The 18,152-nt window shown below is 42.7% G+C and overlaps 1 protein-coding gene across 1 annotated transcript; it reads left to right on the top strand.

Moving 5' to 3' along the window:
* Positions 1 to 17,099: 17,099 nt before the first annotated feature.
* LOC141987964 (interferon beta-like) lies at positions 17,100 to 17,657 on the top strand. Its single transcript, XM_074953794.1, has one exon. The coding sequence runs from the start codon at positions 17,100 to 17,102 to the stop codon at positions 17,655 to 17,657; it is 558 nt and encodes a 185-aa protein (XP_074809895.1).
* Positions 17,658 to 18,152: the final 495 nt, after the last annotated feature.

Raw genomic sequence — 18,152 nt, 5'->3', positions numbered from 1 at the left:
TTCTTTATTAATTCATCACACAAATAGGGGGATAACTGCCAAGGTTGCCCGGGAGGGGTGGTGGAGGAGAGAAGCACCAGGAGGGGTGGTGGAGGAGGGAAGGACAAGGCCACACAGCACTTTAAGACTTATTGAATGCCAGCCTTCTGTTGCTTGGGCAATCCTCTGGGGTGGAGCGGCTGGGTGGCCGGAGGCCCCCCCCCACCGCGTTCTTGGGCGTCTGGGTGAGGAGGCTATGGAACTTGGGGAGGAGGGCGGTTGGTTACACAGGGGCTGTAGCAGCAGTCTGTGGTCCAGCTGCCTTTCCTGCAGCTCAACCATATGCTGGAGCATATTAGTTTGATCCTCCAGCAGCCTCAGCATTGAATCCTGCCTCCTGTCATCACACTGCTGCCACCTGTCAGCTTCAGCCCTCTCTTCAGCCCGCCACCTCTCCTCACGTTCATTTTGTGCTTTCTTGCACTCTGACATTGTCTGCCTCCACGCATTCATCTGTGCTCTGCAGTGTGGGAGGACAGCATGAGCTCAGAGAACATTTCATCACGACTGCGTTTTTTTCGCCTTCTAATCTTCGCTAGCCTCTGGGAAGGAGAAGATACTGTGATCCTTGAAATACATGCAGCTGATGGAGGAAGAAAAAGGGACAGTGATATTTAAAAAGACACATTTTATAGAACAATGGGTACACTCTTTCACGGTAAACCTTGCTGTTAACATTACATACATAGCACATGTGCTTTCGTTACAAGGTCACATTTTGCTTCCCCCCACCGTGTGGCTAACCCCTCCCTCCTCCCCCCACCACATGGCTAACAGCGGGGAACATTTCTGTTCAGCCACAGGCAAACAGCCCAGCAGGAACGGGCACCTCTGAATGTCCCCTTAAGAAAAGCACCCTATTTCAACCAGGTGACCATGAATGATATCAGTCTCCTGAGGATAACACAGAGAGATAAAGAACGGATGTTGTTTGAATGCCAGCAAACATACGCTGCAATGCTTTGTTCTGCAATGATTGTCGACTACGTGCTACTGGCCTGGCGTGGTAAAGTGTCCTACCATGATGGACGGAATAAGGCTACCCTCCCCAGAAACCTTTTGCAAAGGCTTTGGGAGTACATCCAGGAGAGCTATATGGAGATGTCCCTGGAGGATTTCCGCTCCATCCCCAGGCACGTTAACAGACTTTTCCAGTAGCTGTACTGGCCGTGAATGCCAGGGCAAATTAATCATTAAACACGCTTGCTTTTAAACCATGTATACCATTTAAAAAGGTACACTCATCAGAGGTCCCTTCTCCACCTGGCGGGTCCAGGAGGCAGCCTTGGGTGGGCCTGGGGGGTACTGGCTCCAGGTTCAGGGTGAGAAACAGTTCCTGGCTGTCGGGAAAACTGGTTTCTCCGCTTGCTTGCTGTGAGCTATCTTCCTCGCCCCCAAAACCTGCTTCCATGTTGCCTCCATTTCCATTGATGGAGTCAAAGCACAGGGTTGGGGTAGTGGTGGCTGAACACCCTAAAATGGCATGCAGCTCATCATAGAAGCGGTGTGTTTGGGGCTCTGACCTGGAGTGGCCATTTGCCTCTCTGGTTTTCTGGTAGACTTGCCTCAGCTCCTTAAGTTTCATGAGGCACTGCTTCGGGTCCCTGTTATGGCCTCCGTCCTTCATGCCCTGGGAGATTTTGACAAAGGTTTTGTCATTTCAAAAACTGGAACGGAGTTCTGATAGCACGGATCCGTCTCCCCATACAGCGATCAGATCCCGTACCTCCCATTCGGTCCATGCTGGAGCTCTTTTGCAATTCTGGGACTCCATCATGGTCACCTCTGCTGATGAGCTCTGCATTCACCTGCAGCTTGCCACGCTGGCCAAACACAAAATGAGATTCAAAAGTTCACGGTCCTTTTCCTGCCTACCTGGCCAGTGCATCTGAGTTGAGAGTCCTGTCCAGAGAGGTCGCAATGGAGCACTCTGGGATAGCTCCCAGAGGCCAATACCATCGAATTGCGTCCACACTACCCCAAATTCGACCCGGCAAGGCCGATTTCAGTGTTAATCCCCTTGTCGGGGGTGGAGTAAAGAAATCGATTTTAAGAGCCCTTAAGTCGAAAAAAAGGGCTTCGTCGTGTGGACGGGTGCAGGGTTAAATCGATTTAATGCTGCTAAATTCGACCTCAACTCCTAGTGTAGACCAGGCCTAAAAGAGTCAGTGCTGGGGAACCATTAGATGCTCTGTCCCTCTTCCAGATCCCTGGTAGAATAGCTCTGTTACATCCACAGTCTTCTCTAACTATCCCTAAGGCCTATCTTTAAGTGAAATCTGCATGGAGGTGATGAAGGAAAGATACAGCTCCAAGGATTTGCCCTGTGACTGTCTGACCCCACCCCCACATACCTACCTCAGGACCTGCACTAACTCTGATCCCAGTCCCATAAAGAACAATCCACAGGGTCCTGGAAATTAAGGATCCATGGGTCTTGAAGGCAAAATGGTTCCCTAACTAACATTTGCCAGTGAGCAGGGTAACTTCTGCGTCTGCTTGCTGTTAACATTCTGATTTATTCAAAGAGTGTGCCTTTACTTCTTTGAACCATTTTTTATCTGATACTTTAGCCTTTCCCGTTAGTATTTTTACTTCTTAATTTGTTTGTTTATCTTAGTCATCCTCTCTTGCAACTCCATCCTGACATATGATAAACAACCAGAATAACTACTAATGGAAGCTTTCAGTGCAGAGCCAATCACAGTGACTCATATTGTTGCATGAACATAAGCAGATTTATTTTCTTTAAAGAGACACTAATTTAGGGCTGTCTTTAGTTTCTGATAAAGGAAAGTACATTGTGAGCCTGGGGGTATTACCCAAACTAATATGAATAGAAAGGTTGTCATGTTTTGTTCATGCCTTTTTGCTTTCTTAATTTTGTGGGGAAATGTTTTCTTTTTTTCTTCAATTAAAAGGTCTCTCTGCCCCCTGAAATGATTAAACTCCAACATACCAGACTGGTGTTAGAGCATGAAAATCAGAAAATGAAATTTGACCGCAGGAAGCAGATTAAAACAGGCCAGTCCAGTTTCTCTGTCCAAACCAAGTAAAATCCAAAGTGTTAAAATAAAACAAAGACAGAAACAATAATGTCACTAATATAGCATAAATGGTAAAAGTCAAAGTAGTTTACTAAAATATCTAAATGTTAATAATCTAGGGTAACAATGGTAATGTATTTAAGGTTTTAAATATATACACAATATGACTTTATAATTATTTCCTTTTAAAGTATTATAAAAGGCCCTGTGTCTAGACAGGCAAAACGGGTGTTTTTCAAATGTGTTAGCTGCACTCAGTTTAGCTTAACATGATTTAAAAACCCAGTCAAGACACAGGCTAACATTTGAAGCTGTTTTAGCTGTTTGGGTTGTTTTTTTTTTTTTTTAAATCTAGTGGGGGAGACTCTGCTAATGCAAAGCCAGTTAACACTGTTTCAAATGCACTACTCTCCATCTTGACAGAACTCTTCAGTCATATTAAACTAACTCTATTGAGATAACAGCTGAAACACACATTTTGCCAATCAAGGTATGTTTTAAAGGACATGGGGTTCTCTTTCTCCTCAACATTTATTGATAATTGCATAATCCGTTTTATGAATTACTCCCCATGTACCATTTTTCATCAAGGAAAATTACACAGAACTGATGAGCAGTTCAAGACCTCCACATCCTCCAAATGTAACTGTTCTTTGGGTATAGGACTTTTTTTTCAGGATTAGTCCTGGATACATGAGCAAGTTTTCCAGTATTATCTGTCAATACTCTCTTGATTCTCCTACAGAAGTGTTTCCCCACAATCTATACTTTTAAAATTCCTCAAAGGATATAGACAATGTCATGGTCACACAGACAAGAAAGACCACATCATCATTTTGATGCTGTCAGGACATTTTATGACTATATAGAGAAATGAGATCTGCAATATTACAACCATTTTCCCTACACATAATGTCATAACTTTGTCAGAAGGAAGCTTCTGTTGTGGTAGCAGACATTCCTACCTGCCTTAGAGTGACATCTGCAGATAGATAGTTCTGAGTTAACTGAAGAAGAGTAACACAAATTGGAATATTCCAGAGTCAGTGACAATTTTAATGTCAGATAGCTCAAGAAAGAAAAAGAAGCATTTTACCAGAAAACAGATTCCCAGTTCTCCAGTGGGACACTCAGCACTTATTTTTAACCAGGACAGGAATAGACATATTGAATTTTAGAACTGTGATTTTTTTATAGATAAAATACTTAATTTTTGAGTTGTTAAAAATGTGTATGTTATCTTTTCTTCTTGTACTCTGAGGTGTACATTGTTTCACCACTTGTGAATCATGCAGTTATTCCAAACCAATGCCTTTAAATGGTTTTCAACAGTAATAGAAACACCTTATAAAAATAGATATCCCAGGATGTAATTTGGCCTAATATTTTGATGGGGTACGGATGAGAACAAAGATGAACCCCTTTTAAACAGTCTCCAATCAAGATGCCATTCCAGTCAGGATCCCAGAAACTTGAGAGAATATTCTATGCCTTTTAAAAATCTGCACTATATTTAAGGTGATAGCTTCTGCTGAGGCTTTATTTTGAAATTATTGGTTTTGTTTAGCTTAAAATGTTTTAGTAAAATCATTTATAACAGGACTAATTGGAGTAAAATTAATGCAAGAAGGATTAGGATTTATTTTCTCATGCATACTTTAGAAAACATTTAATAGGGAAGTACTCAGAAATTGACCATCTGAGTTTTAAAATATTTCCTCTTTTTCATTTATGCTTCTATTTCTGATTCAATGAAAACAGTGAAATGAAACTGATGTGGGCACTGGATGCGCTTGTTGTTAAGTTGCTTCTTCCCATAATTATTTCCATCAAGTTAAAATGTTATACCTTGAATTACACAATAGTATCACCCTGCTATGAAAATGCCATCTGCATGTTATATTACTGTATTGCTTTGCTTAGTTTATCAAAATTAAATAAGAAGGATGTTGGTGAAAAAGTGCTAGAAAACAAGTTACTAAACAGAAGGGCAAAGTAATAAGCCGCATAAATATAAATCAATAAAGAAACATCAAAGAAAAACAAAGGAGTCTATGAAAGATTTAACAAGCTCCAACCTTTACAGTTATTCACAAAGACAAGAACTGTAAGACATCTTGATCATTTCAGCAACTGTGTGTTTGCTGAAAGTTAGCCACATGCTACTTTTCCCCACTGAAATCTCATCTCTAGACTGTAACGTTTCGTTTCCAGCAAGACAATGTGAACCAAGACTGCTCTCAAGTTCTGATAATTTTAAAATGGGTGGGATTTTCTCAGCAATATCTAAACAGAATGACACACTCCATGTTCCCTCACGGGGTTCTGAAGCTTGAATAGTCCCAGAAAGAGAATGTTAAAGTGGCAATCCAAGAAATCCTTGAACTCATGTGGAACATCTAGAGGAAGGATCTCTCCCAAGCTGCCTGGGATGGGAGTTCACAACAGACATTCAAAAATGGACTTCACCCAGTAAACTGACCAGCTGTGGGCATGTTTGAGTAAAGAGATGGAGAAGGAGATAACCTACTTAAGAAGCAAGGGCCTCCAGCTCACCAGAAAAATAATATTTCCGAAGAATGAACTATTTCCAAAATAAAAGCAATACAGACCCTGTTCCTGAATGACAATTTGAGTAGAAATACGATACTTTCTATTTATTGACAAACTCACAGGAGGCTTAAAACTAAGGCAAACAAACATTTTGTCTAGACATAAATGAAACAAGCAATACCCTTTTATGCCTAAAGCTGTTCTAAAGGTAGTAGATTATAATTGTTAGTACTGTTAGTAAGCACTGTTAGTACATAATCTTTAAGTGCACTGTCAAACTATTTTCAGGTCATTTCACTGGATCTGTAGTGCTCTTTATCAGACTAGTCAACCTTTATTTATAATATCAAACAAACATTTGTATTATGTTGTGACAGGATCACTGGGGTGCAGCTTGGGCCTGTGGAGCCACTGTGCCCCCTTATCTCTCCGGCCTGGGTTGTCTCTCACAATGCTTTGCTAGTGACAAGCAACAAACCCCTCCAGGCACTAGTGTCACATAGCACAACAGCATGTTGAGCCCCACACGCAGCTAGAGTGCATGAATGCTCCCAGAGCCACTCATGAATCACACAGGAAAAGGCACCAGCCAGATCCCCCCAGCTCCCAGCCTTGTACCTCAGGAATGCACTGTCTTGCACTGCTCAAGATGAGAGGTGCAATTTTATTAATCGGTTCACCACTTCATCAATGGAAAGTGGATATACACCAGCCTTTGCAAACCTGAGCAGATTTACCAACATTTCAGGCAAAATCACGGGTAAAGATAAACAGTAAAAGAAAAGGAGTACTTGTGGCACCTTAGAGACTAACCAATTTATTTGAGCATAAGCTTTCGTGAGCTACAGCTCACTTCATCAGATGCATAAAAGTGGAAAATGCAGTGAGGATGTTTTTATACACACAGACCATGAAAAAATGGGTGTTTTTCACTTCAAAAGGTTTTCTCTCCCCCCACCCCACTCTCCTGCTGGTAATAGCTTATCTAAAGTGATCACTCTCCTTACAATGTGTACGATAATCAAGGTGGGCCATTTCCAGCACAAATCCAGGGTTTAACAAGAATGTCTGAGGAACGGGGGAGAGGGGGTGTAGGAAAAAACAAGGGGAAATAGGTTACCTTGCATAATGACTTAGCCACTCCCAGTCTCTATTCAAGCCTAAGTTAATTGTATCCAATTTGCAAATGAATTCCAATTCAGCAGTCTCTCGCTGGAGTCTGGTTTTGAAGTTTTTCTGTTGTAATATCGCAACTTTCATGTCTGTAATCGCATGACCAGAGAGATTGAAGTGTTCTCCGACTGGTTTATGAATGTTATAATTCTTGACATCTGATTTGTGTCCATTTATTCTTTTATGTAGAGACTGTCCAGTTTGACCAATGTACATGGCAGAGGGGCATTGCTTGCACATGATGGCATATATCACATTGGTAGATGTGCAGGTGAACGAGCCTCTGACAGTGTGGCTGATGTTATTAGGCCCTGTGATGGTGTCCCCTGAATAGATATGTGGGCACAGTTGGCAACGGGCTTTGTTGCAAGGATAGGCTCCTGTGTTAGCGGTTCTGTTGTGTGGTATGTCATTGCTGGTGAGTATTTGCTTCAGGTTGGGGGGCTGTCTGTAAGCAAGGACTGGCCTGTCTCCCAAGATTTGTGAGAGTGATGGGTCGTCCTTCAGGATAGGTTGTAGATCCTTGATAATGCGTTGGAGAGGTTTTAGTTGGGGGCTGAAGGTGACAGCTAGTGGTGTTCTGTTATTTTCTTTGTTAGGCCTGTCCTGTAGTAGGTGACTTCTGGGTACTCTTCTGGCTCTGTCAATCTGTTTCTTCACTTCAGCAGGTGGGTATTGTAGTTGTAAGAATGCTTGACAGAGATCTTGTAGGTGTTTGTCTCTGTCTGAGGGGTTGGAGCAAATGCGGTTGTATCGTAGAGCTTAGCTGTAGACAATGGACCGTGTGGAGTGGTCTGGGTGAAAGCTGGAGGCATATAGGTAGGAATAGCGGTCAGTAGGTTTCCAGTATAGGGTGGTGTTTATGTGACCATCGCTTATTAGCACCGTAGTGTCCAGGAAGTGGATCTCTTGTGTGGACTGGTCCAGGCTGAGGTTGATGGTGGGATGGAAATTGTTGAAATCATGGTGGAATTCCTCAAGGGCTTCTTTTCCATGGGTCCAGATGATGAAGATGTCATCAGTGTAGCGCAAGTAGAGTAGGGGTATTAGGGGACGAGAGCTGAGGAAGCGTTGTTCTAAGTCAGCCATAAAAATGTTGGCATACTGTGGGGCCATGCGGGTACCCATAGCCGTGCCGCTGATTTGAAGGTATACATTGTCCCCAAATGTGAAATAGTTATGGGTGAGGACAAAGTCACAAAGTTCAGCCACCAGGTTAGCCGTGACATTATCGGGGATAGTGTTCCTGATGGCTTGTAGTCCATCTTTGTGTGGAATGTTGGTGTAGAGGGCTTCTACATCCATAGTGGCCAGGATGGTATTTTCAGGAAGATCACCGATGGATTGTAGTTTCCTTAGGAAGTCAGTGGTGTCTCGAAGATAGCTGGGAGTGCTGGTAGTATAGGGCCTGAGGAGGGAGTCTACATAGCCAGACAATCCTGCTGTCAGGGTGCCAATGCCTGAGATGATGGGGCGCCCAGGATTTCTAGGTTTATGGATCTTGGGTAGTAGACAGAATATCCCAGGTCGGGGTTCCAAGGGTGTGTCTGTGCGGATTTGATCTTGTGCTTTTTCAGGGAGTTTCTTGAGCAAGTTTATTGACTACAAAAGATAGTTTTTATGTGATTATAAGTGATAGCCAAAAAGTCAGAGTGGTTACCAAAAGAAAATAAAACATAAGCATGGAGTCTAAATTCTCAACTCCATTAGACTGAGCAACATCTAGATTAAGCAGTTTTTCTCACCCCACTGGATATTGCAGTTCAGAGTACCCAGGATTCACCCTTGAAACCTGGGCCAGTCTCCTCTGTTGGAGTCTTCAGTCTTCTGAGCATCCTTGCTGCTTGCCGCATAAGTGGAGGAAGGAGAAAAGGCCCAGCATGGGGCCCTTGTGTTCTTTTTTATACCCATAGTCATGTGCTTGGAGAACACAAGTCCAGGCATGTCTGGTGGGCATTGCTGAGTCACCAGGCAAGGTTAAGCAATTCCCCTGGTGTGGCCTTACGTAGGTGAGTCATTGAATTGTAACTCCCTTGCTGGACAATGGCTGTTGATGGTTGTTTGACACCGACCCGGGCATTGGTTACTTTTCTTGCTGTTGTCTCTGGGGAGCTAATAGCTGGCCGATTCCCCAACTTACAGCATGTTTTACTGACAACCATAAAACACAATCTCATCACTTCATATGCATTAATGATGTACATATTTAGATGGAACAGTTGGTTTCAACAGATCATAACCTTTCCCATCATATCTTACAAGGCATGCTTTATATGCAATATCACAATTATATGTAAATGAGGAATATGGGGGTTACAGGTTTAGAATGTCACATATGTAATAAAGTATTTCTTCATAAAAACAGATGCCTACTGCATAAGTGACTTGGATTAATTACTAATTTAACCTGAGAAAAAACAGTTACTTGAGTTAATTACACATTTAGGCCCCAATCCTAAACTTTAAGCACATAAGCAGTCCACTGAACTAAATAATACTACAGATATTCTCAAAATTAAGCACATGTGTTAAAGCTTGCAGGATTGGGGTCTCACCATGTAAATTACCACAAAATGATCACATTTTCTTGCAATAAATGCATTGTGACTGCTCAGGGAAAAGAATCTAGTCCTGTATTCCTTTTCACACCCCCAAACTCCTGTTGATTTTGAATTTTATGCAAAGAATCCAGAAATAGGTCCATAGCGTTATCTCCTCATAACTACACTATTGATTTTATCGCTGCTAAACTTGTACAAACACAGATACTATGATTCTGAAGGGTGGTTGCAGGGCAAGTTTTACCTCTTCCCCCTTTCTGGTCTTTCTGAGTACATCCCCCTCAAGTGTTCTGCCTCTTCCCTTAACCTGTCTCAAGGTGGAATCTGGCTTCCACTTAGATCAGGACCCACATACACTACCCTATGCATACCAATCACTTATCACCCTGTAGGTCCAAATGGCTTTTGGACATCTGTATTTCCTCCCTTCAGGAACCTGTGAACAGTGATATTGACCAACAGCCTTCTTAAGACAAAATATTTGTATGTAGCAGTTGTAATAAAGCATTAGAGAAAAAGAGGATTTTAAAACAGCTAAGAACCATCACACACATCTAATATCATATAATCCTACCCTACCCTTCAAGCTAAATTAGATAAGTTTTCACACAATGTACAGTCAATCTGTGGAACTCCTTGCCAGATGATGTTGTGAAGGCCATGACTATAACAGGGTTCAGAGAAGAACTAGATAAATTCATGGAGGATAGGTCCATCAGTGGCTATTAGCCAGGATGGGCAGGGATGGTGTCTATAGCCTTTGTTTGCCAGAAGCTGGGAATGGGTGACAGGGGATGGATCACTTGATGATTACCTGTTCTGTTCATTCTCTCTGGGGCACCTGGCATTGGCCAGTGTTGGAAGACAGGATATTGGGCTAGATGGACCTTTGCTCCGACACTGTGTGGCTATTCTTATGTTCCTCTTAAATTACAGGAATGAAAGGGAACCAACTTGCATTCTCCTAATGAGCCCAGTTCCTTCTGTGACCTACCCTGGTCACCATTCACAGCATTAACTGCAGTTCTTCTTATTTGTCCAGGCAAGCTGTGGGATGTCTTCCTCAAGAGTTAGCCCAGGCTTTTAACCAAAGTGACCCCTCACCACCCCCACTCCAATCTATCCATCCACACAGAGAACCCTTTCACCCAAGTTTAGTAGTACTTTCAACCTGAGTTAGCTGACCTAGCTAGGGGTGTGGTTCCTGGGTAGATCCCAGGTTCCACCTTTACTCAGGCTGATAACCTACCCACTTTGCAGTGAGGATGCAGGCTAAACCACTAAAGTATTGCTAGTACTACAGTGCCTTCCTACAATTTCCCCTATGTGCTGAGACGGGGCAAGGCCAGATGGCTATAGAAAAGTAGTGGGAGATAGATGTATTAGCTCCAGGCTAAACAAATCCCTGGTACCAGGATAAGTGAAATGGCAGCTGCTCCAGGTCAATTAAGACACCTGGGGCCAATTAAGAATTTTCCAGAAGGCAGGGGGAAGGCTAGGTTGATTGGGACACCTGAAGCCAATCAGGGGCTGGCTGAAACTAGTTAAAAGCCTCCCAGTCAGTCAGGCGGGGGCGCATGTCAGGAGCTGTGGGAGGAAGCTGTGCTGTTAGAGAGGCTGAGTAGTACACACCATATCAGGCACAAGGAAGGAGGCCCTGAGGTAAGGGTGAAGTGGAGCTTGAGGAAGTGAGGGCTGCTGTGGGGGAAGTAGCCCAGGGAATTATACATGTCATGTTTCTAAAAGGTCAGCTACCATAGCTGATACTATTAGGGTCCCTGGGTTGCAGCCCGGAGTAGAGGGTGGGCCTGGGCTTCCCCCCCCCCACCTTTGCCCCCTGATTAATCACTGAGACTGGGAGACAACAGACACTGTGCAAGGAAGGATAACTTCTCCTCACCTCCCTTGCTGGCTTATGATGAAAATGGCTCAGTAGACTGTGACCCTTGTCTCTAGAGAGAGAAGGGTTATGTGCAGGGTCACGGTGAGCCTCTGAGGCTAGCGAAATCTGCCAGGAAATGCGGGACCCATGGAGGCAAGGACAGAGTTTTGTCACAGTGCCCAGGACAGCCAAGTTCTCTCACAATTCACTAGGAAAGCATCATAGAACTGTTCATCTTACTGAAGCATAAAGAATCATGGGATATTTCCCCAGGAATCCTAGAAATACATAGGGTGGAATTTAGCACCAATGAGGACACAATAATTTGTGTGTGGCTTTACAGCATAGCTGCACACACCTGGGCTAACTCTGCAGCAAAGACATACCCTGAGAGTCAATTTTCTCAGTCTGATCCACCCTGCTCAAAGACTTTGCTTGTGAAGGATAGGTTGGAAATGGAGAAATACTTTGCAAATTCCCCTGCATCAAGGATAATCTTTTCCAGGATTGGCTGAAATAGGTATGCTTCAAGGTAACTTGTAGGGAATTGTTTGAATGAGACATTGATATTCATTAGGAAGAGGCCAAGTTGTACTTTGTTCATCTTCACTAGCCAGGAGGGGCATAGATTTGATTCACAAGTGATGGGTTGGGCAAATTGCAGGTATTTCAGGGATCGATCAAGTCTAGTTTAAGGGACCTACATCATACTGGGCATTTGGGAGTAGGTCATGCACTAGTTCATTGTTTCCCTCTTACAGTCTATAAAAAGTCATGTCTGATTTTGCCAGTCTTCTTTGCAAAGAAATAGGAGAGCTCATCACACGTGGAGAAGTCTGAGTCTGTGAGAGACTGAAAGCTATGGCATTATTTATGAGGAAAGAGGGTGGGCCAAGAAATTGAGGGTTTCCTATCTGGGACTATGATGGGATCCAAGAGGCTAATGGATAGGGGCCAGAATCAGCTGGAGCCCAGTAGCATTCTCAGGATACCTGAGGGAACCTATTAAATAAGGAAAGGGAAACTATCCAGTTCCTGAATAGTTATGAATTCTTGTTTGCTTTCAAACCCAGATGAACAGAAATTGTTTTCCTCCCTTGCTGGTGTTCTTATCTGCTGAAGGACACCTCCTATTTAGGTTGACCATGCAGTTCAGTGTCTACAACAGATCTTTTGGGTTCCTTGGTGGTGCTTTTGCAATTGAGAAGGTTTTTTTGGCCTCTGTCAATGTGATATATAACTGATGCTGAGCCTCGTGATGTTATTGTCCATGAAAAGTGAATTCTTTCACCATGTCTCTTCAAATGTTCTGTTTTGTACTTCATTTGGTGGAGTCTGTCCATGAACCATGATGATACATGAGGGCAGAACAAGGGGAGCATGTGATGTGAGCTAGTGCCTCATTGGTTACAGGTAGTCTTTAATTGTAGTGTTTCCTCAAGCAGTCTCTACCTTGAAGTTATAGCTGAGAGGATATTCTCCTAGGTCCTGTGGTATTCCCATGCCCTTCAGGAACCAAAAGAGGACATGGTCTCCCATCATAGTAGCCAGTAAATATTACATTTCACTCCAGAACCCCTCCCCAGGTTATGTATGATAGCTTTTGTAATGAATCCTGAAATTCAACAAATTGATGCTATTTCAGACTAGAGGGGTGTTCCAGAGCCATTGGGCCCTCAAGGCCAATGCCCTACTGCACCCCTTCCATTGTCGTGAGGGGATCAAGCTCAAGCACTTTTACTTTGGCATGGAAAGACAGGCAATCTCTCAGGTAGGCAGATCCCTTTGGCCTTATAAAGAGGAACGTCTCCTAGGAAAGTTGCTGTTGCTGAAAGATTCCTCTCCACTCCCTAAAAAATTGCTATACTTGTGTATTTGTGTTTAATTGGAGGACCACTCTGTACTTTGTGTTGATGCTTCAGATAACTAGGCCTCTTTCCCAAAGAGGCTTTTCTTCTGTATCCCTCCTTCTCCCAAAAGTCTCCTGCTTGTGCAGAAGATTTTGGCAGTTGGCTTGGACAGAAGCCCTTTGTAAGTTTGCTGGGAACAGGAGACTCCAAAGACGACATTTGGTATGCTTCCTGACAGTGTGGCGAACTCCTCTGAGGAGATGGTAGTTTTAATTTGGTGAAGAATGACTGCAGCAGCTTAGCAATATCAGCCATATCTATAAATATTTTCCTCAAGAAATAGGTTACTTCTATGCCTATTTATTTTATATATATATATATATATATATATATATATATATATATATATATATATATATTTGGCCTTTGTTTAAGTTGCCACATTGGTGTTTTTTGTTGACATTACATTTCTTCATTTGTTTTAATTTTTTTTTATCTGCACATATCACTTGAGCCATCCATGGGATATGCTCCCAGAGTGACCAATGAAGATAACGGGAGACTGTGGTGTATAGCCACAGACTGTGTTGGGTCCCTGATATATCAGATACAGTGAAATATCTTCGTACCCAATTTTAGACTGTTTAAATAAGCCATAGGTAGGATTTATTAATACTAACAAATGTAACAAGACAGACTTATTAACATTTATGAACAGAAATTAATTTAACAGAAAAATATTAATTTAACAAAATACTTTTCTTTTTTTAATTAAAATCTTCCCCTTCAGTGATGGAAACTTCAACAAATCAGCATTGTGCTAGGACATGAAAACAGAAAGTGAAACAGCTCCAGTTTCCCTGTCCAACACGTGTGAAATGTAAAACTGAAACATCCAGCATAAATAAAGAAAAGTAAATTAGGTCTTTAAAATGGTTAGTGTTGATCATCAAAGATGTAGTAGTAATACAAGTAATTTTTTTTTAAATAGACAGTATGATTTACCACAACAAAGTCCTCTATATCTATTAAATATACTAATAAAAGACCCACACAGATGAATGGAGGTTATATTGTGATTTAATCTGTGGATTCCTAAATTTTAAACTAGCCAAAAGGCAAAGCAAATTCATATTCTACAACTATACCTGGTCTTCAGGAACACAAATTTCTCAGGACTGGCATCTATTGCATTGATGAATGTTCCAGTTTCTCAATGTCCTCTGCAAATCGCTTCTTGCTTCCGTCTCAAGTTATAACTGCGCTTTTCAGTTTGCTGGAAACTGCATCTCTCGAGGTTAATATTTTTTGGAAGGTGGGAGTGGAGGGAATACTCATTCACTGACAAAGCTTCCTCCCTCACAAACAGGAGTCACTCATTGGATTACCACACTTGATATATCCCTATTTCTCTCTCTCTCTCTCTCAAATACAGGTAGTAATGGAAGTGAAGGATACAACATGTTACAATAGATTGCACAATAATATAACCAGAAAATCCTTTACAGTTTAAAAAGCAGTACTACCCTGAAAAGTGCTGCTGTAAAAATGGCATTGTGTGAGTCCATGTTTGTTATGCCTTAATGGCTCCATATCAAAGTGCTCAGTTTAAAAGATAAGATGTGTTTTCCTAATTGACAGTGCTGCAAAATCAGTCTGGGAGCCTTTGGGGTGAAAAGATTCCATAGGGCATATTATTCCAGAACATTCCTTTCTTGAGTCCTGCACTTGAGAACTGGTCAATTTTAGTGATGTTAAACAAGCCAGAATAAAATCCAGCTTGCTCTTATAGCTGTGATTAATTCTGAAGAGTTATAGTAACAAAGTGGTAGGAAAATGTATGCTACTAAGGTGAGCATATGTGACAACACACAGGTTACATATTTCTTCAGTAAGATGATTGTAACTGTGTGGCTTGTCCCTTAAGGGATAGAGGCATGGGGACAGCCAACCCTCATTATTGAAGAGACACCTGAGAGAGATCAGGTGATTCTATTATAACAGCAGCAGGAAGTTATAGTGAGTTCAGGAAATGGCAAAGAGTGAGAGAGATTCTAGCAGGGGTGCTTGGAAGTCAGAGCTAGAAATCTGACGTCCACCCAGGTAAGGCTTGGGAACAGTGATTGAATTGGAACCCAGCTCTGGGAAGGTGGGCTGAGGACTCTGAATCTAAGGGGAGAAAGACATTAAATGGGGGTTGGGCCATGAGGGCCAAATGCTGTAAGGACTAATAAATTGGACTCTAGGAGGGCAATGTTTTAAGTTAACCTTGGACTGGGGAGTGGAGTTTAAAAGCCCCTGAAGAGGAGAAACTGAGGCAGGCTGCCTAAAGTGTGACCCTGGGCCATGAAGAAGTGGTCAGCTCTATGACAACAGGCCTTGTCAGCAGGATCTGTAACATCCCCTCCCCTTCCATCAAGAAGGCCAACGGTGCAGCAACAGAGAGCACGATGAAGGAGATACTGCAGTCCCTGGTGTGACTATCTTCTTGAAACTCCTGCAAGATCAGCAGAGGCAGTAAGAGATGCTGTGGTCAGCCCAGCAGAATCGGCAGCAGGGACAGGAGGCCCACCACCATCAGCAAGAGTAATGCCCAGGGCTCCTGTTTCCAGTGTAGGAAACCAGGACAAAAAGAGTTTGAATGTCCCAGGTGGTAGCCTGATTCCTGGCTGTGGTCAGGCCAGGAGCGGAGAAATGCTGATGGATGGACCTGAATGCTTTGTGTGTGGAAAGGCGGGGCACTCTTCCATGAAGAAGCAATTAGGGAGACTCCTCCTGAGCAAGGGAGGTAATTCTCCAGCCAGAGAGGTCGAGGGCGCAGCAGATCCCAACTCCAAAACCAGTAGAGACAAAGGCCAAGGAGCACTTGAGGCATCAGCACGCCCACAGGCTAAAGGAATGCTACAGGTTGCTGTGCAAATGTGCAAAGACCAGAGACATGGCATGAATGCAGACAGTCATGAGTAAACTGATTATACAGCATAAAAGTAACCCCCCTTTTATTACACAGTATGACATGTAAATAAGGGGGCATTAACTTCATGTTGTATAATCAGTTTACTCATGTCTGTCTGCATACATTTTAGTTAAGGAATGTCTTTCAGCACAGTAAAGGTTTTCCCCTCCAGTAATAACAGTCAGTTCAGGGTGAACAGACAATATTTCAGAAGCTTCCTTTCTAGTTGTCATGTGCCCACCATTACAATACTCCATTAGCCTGCTCTGAACCCATTACATTTCCCTACATCTCTTGCATGTGCTTGCTGTTGGGTAACCAGATGAAATTAAAAAGATATAACTTTGAAAGCAAGTTAGTGTAATAGTGAGACTAATGATTGCGTTTTCACTCTTTTCTGAACAAATAGTTGTGGGTTTAACTACTAACTGTATCTTTAGAAGAAGCAGATAAACCTTGGGAAACCTCTGAGGAGGCACTTGACTTAGAAACAGCAGTTTGTGTCTGCTTAGCACATTGAATTAGTAACCATTACAGTAAGGATACCTCTATTCATATATAACACTTGTACAGGAGTGACAGTTACTACACAAGGCGGTTTTAAATTGAAGTGCAGTGACACATATGGCCCACTTCAACTCTAGATATTGGAATACCAGCAGATATTGTATCTAAAAATGAAAGGTCTAATTGAATAATTTCAGGACTGAAATGTTGTAGAATGCCATAGTTAGTACATTATACATAACAGCATTTATATAATTAATGACAAACATGTATGCCTTTATATTACAATCTTTGTAATTTGCTCACTTCCATAAAAAAGGGAGAGTAGAAAAAGTACCAAAAATAAAGTAATTAGACAAAGTGCAAATAAGCCTCAAGAAGGGAAAACTTGAGATGCAGAAAATGATGAAAGAACTTCACCTACAGTGTATTTAAATCACAGACATGGATTAAAAATACATCTCTGAAAGACACTGCATAAGCTCCTGTCTCCAGGACACTTCACACAGAGGCAGAGTAAAAGAAGACCTCATGACCACCATGTGTTTGCTGCACATTTGCCTTGTGCTGCTGTTCTCCATTGAAATCTCTTCTCTGGACTGTAAAATGCTTCACTTCCAGCAAAATAAAGTGAACATGGAAAGCTTAGAGCTTCTGAGCAAAATGGGTGGACAATTTCCTCTACAATGCCTAAATGAAAATAGGAACTTCAGGTTCGCCCAGACAGCTCTCAGGCCTAGAGAGTCCCAGGAGAAGAATGCCAAGGTGGTAATCCAGGAGATCCTCCAGCAGATCTTCAATATCTTCAGCAAAAACCTTACGCAAGCTGCCTGGGACAGGAGTTCTGTAGAGACATTACAAAATGGACTTCACCAGCAAACTGAACAGCTAGAGACATGTTTGTATTCAGAGATGGAGAATGAGAAACTCCTGTTCCACATGTTGAAACTGAAGAAATACTTCCAAAGAATCAGGGATTTTCTGAAAGAAAAACAATATAGCTTGTGTGCCTCGGAGACCATCCGCTTGGAAATGGGAAGATTTTTTTTTTTTGTTGTTGACCAGCTGATAATAAGGCTTCAAACCTAAGGTAAGGTATAAATATTATCCTCAGAATAATTATTTCAACCCAAAAGGCATGCAGTGGAATTTAATATACAGTAACTCCTCACTTAAAGTTGTCCCAGTTAACGTTACGTTGCTGATCAATTAGGGAACATGCTTGTTTAAAGTTGCACAATGCTCCCTTATAACATTGTTTGGCAGCCGCCTGCTTTGTCCAATGCCTGCAGAAAGAGCTGCCTGTTGGAGCTAGCAGGTGGAGGCTTGGAACTAGGGTGGACCAGCAGCCCCCCATCAGCTCCCCACTCCCCTAAGTTCCCTGTGTGGCAGCTGCCCAGCAGGCTACCAATTGCCGGCAGTTCAACTGTCCCTCCCCCACTGCCATGTGCTGCTCCTGCCCTCTGCCTTGGAGCTGCTCCCCGGAGCTTCCTGCTTGCTGTGCAGGGGAGGGGTGCTAATGTCAGGGTGTCCCCCACTCCCTGCTCCTTTACCCCATCCACAGAGCTGGGGGAGAGGGGGACA

Source organism: Natator depressus, chromosome 5 (genome assembly GCF_965152275.1).
Source record: "Natator depressus isolate rNatDep1 chromosome 5, rNatDep2.hap1, whole genome shotgun sequence".
Lineage (NCBI taxonomy): Eukaryota > Metazoa > Chordata > Testudines > Cheloniidae > Natator > Natator depressus.
This window is presented reverse-complemented; position numbering and strand designations above follow the sequence as displayed.

What these genes read in the sequence shown, in the direction of transcription:
- LOC141987964 (XM_074953794.1), top strand. Translation starts at nt 17,100, where the DNA reads ATGACCACCATGTGTTTGCTGCACATTTGCCTTGTGCTGCTGTTCTCC.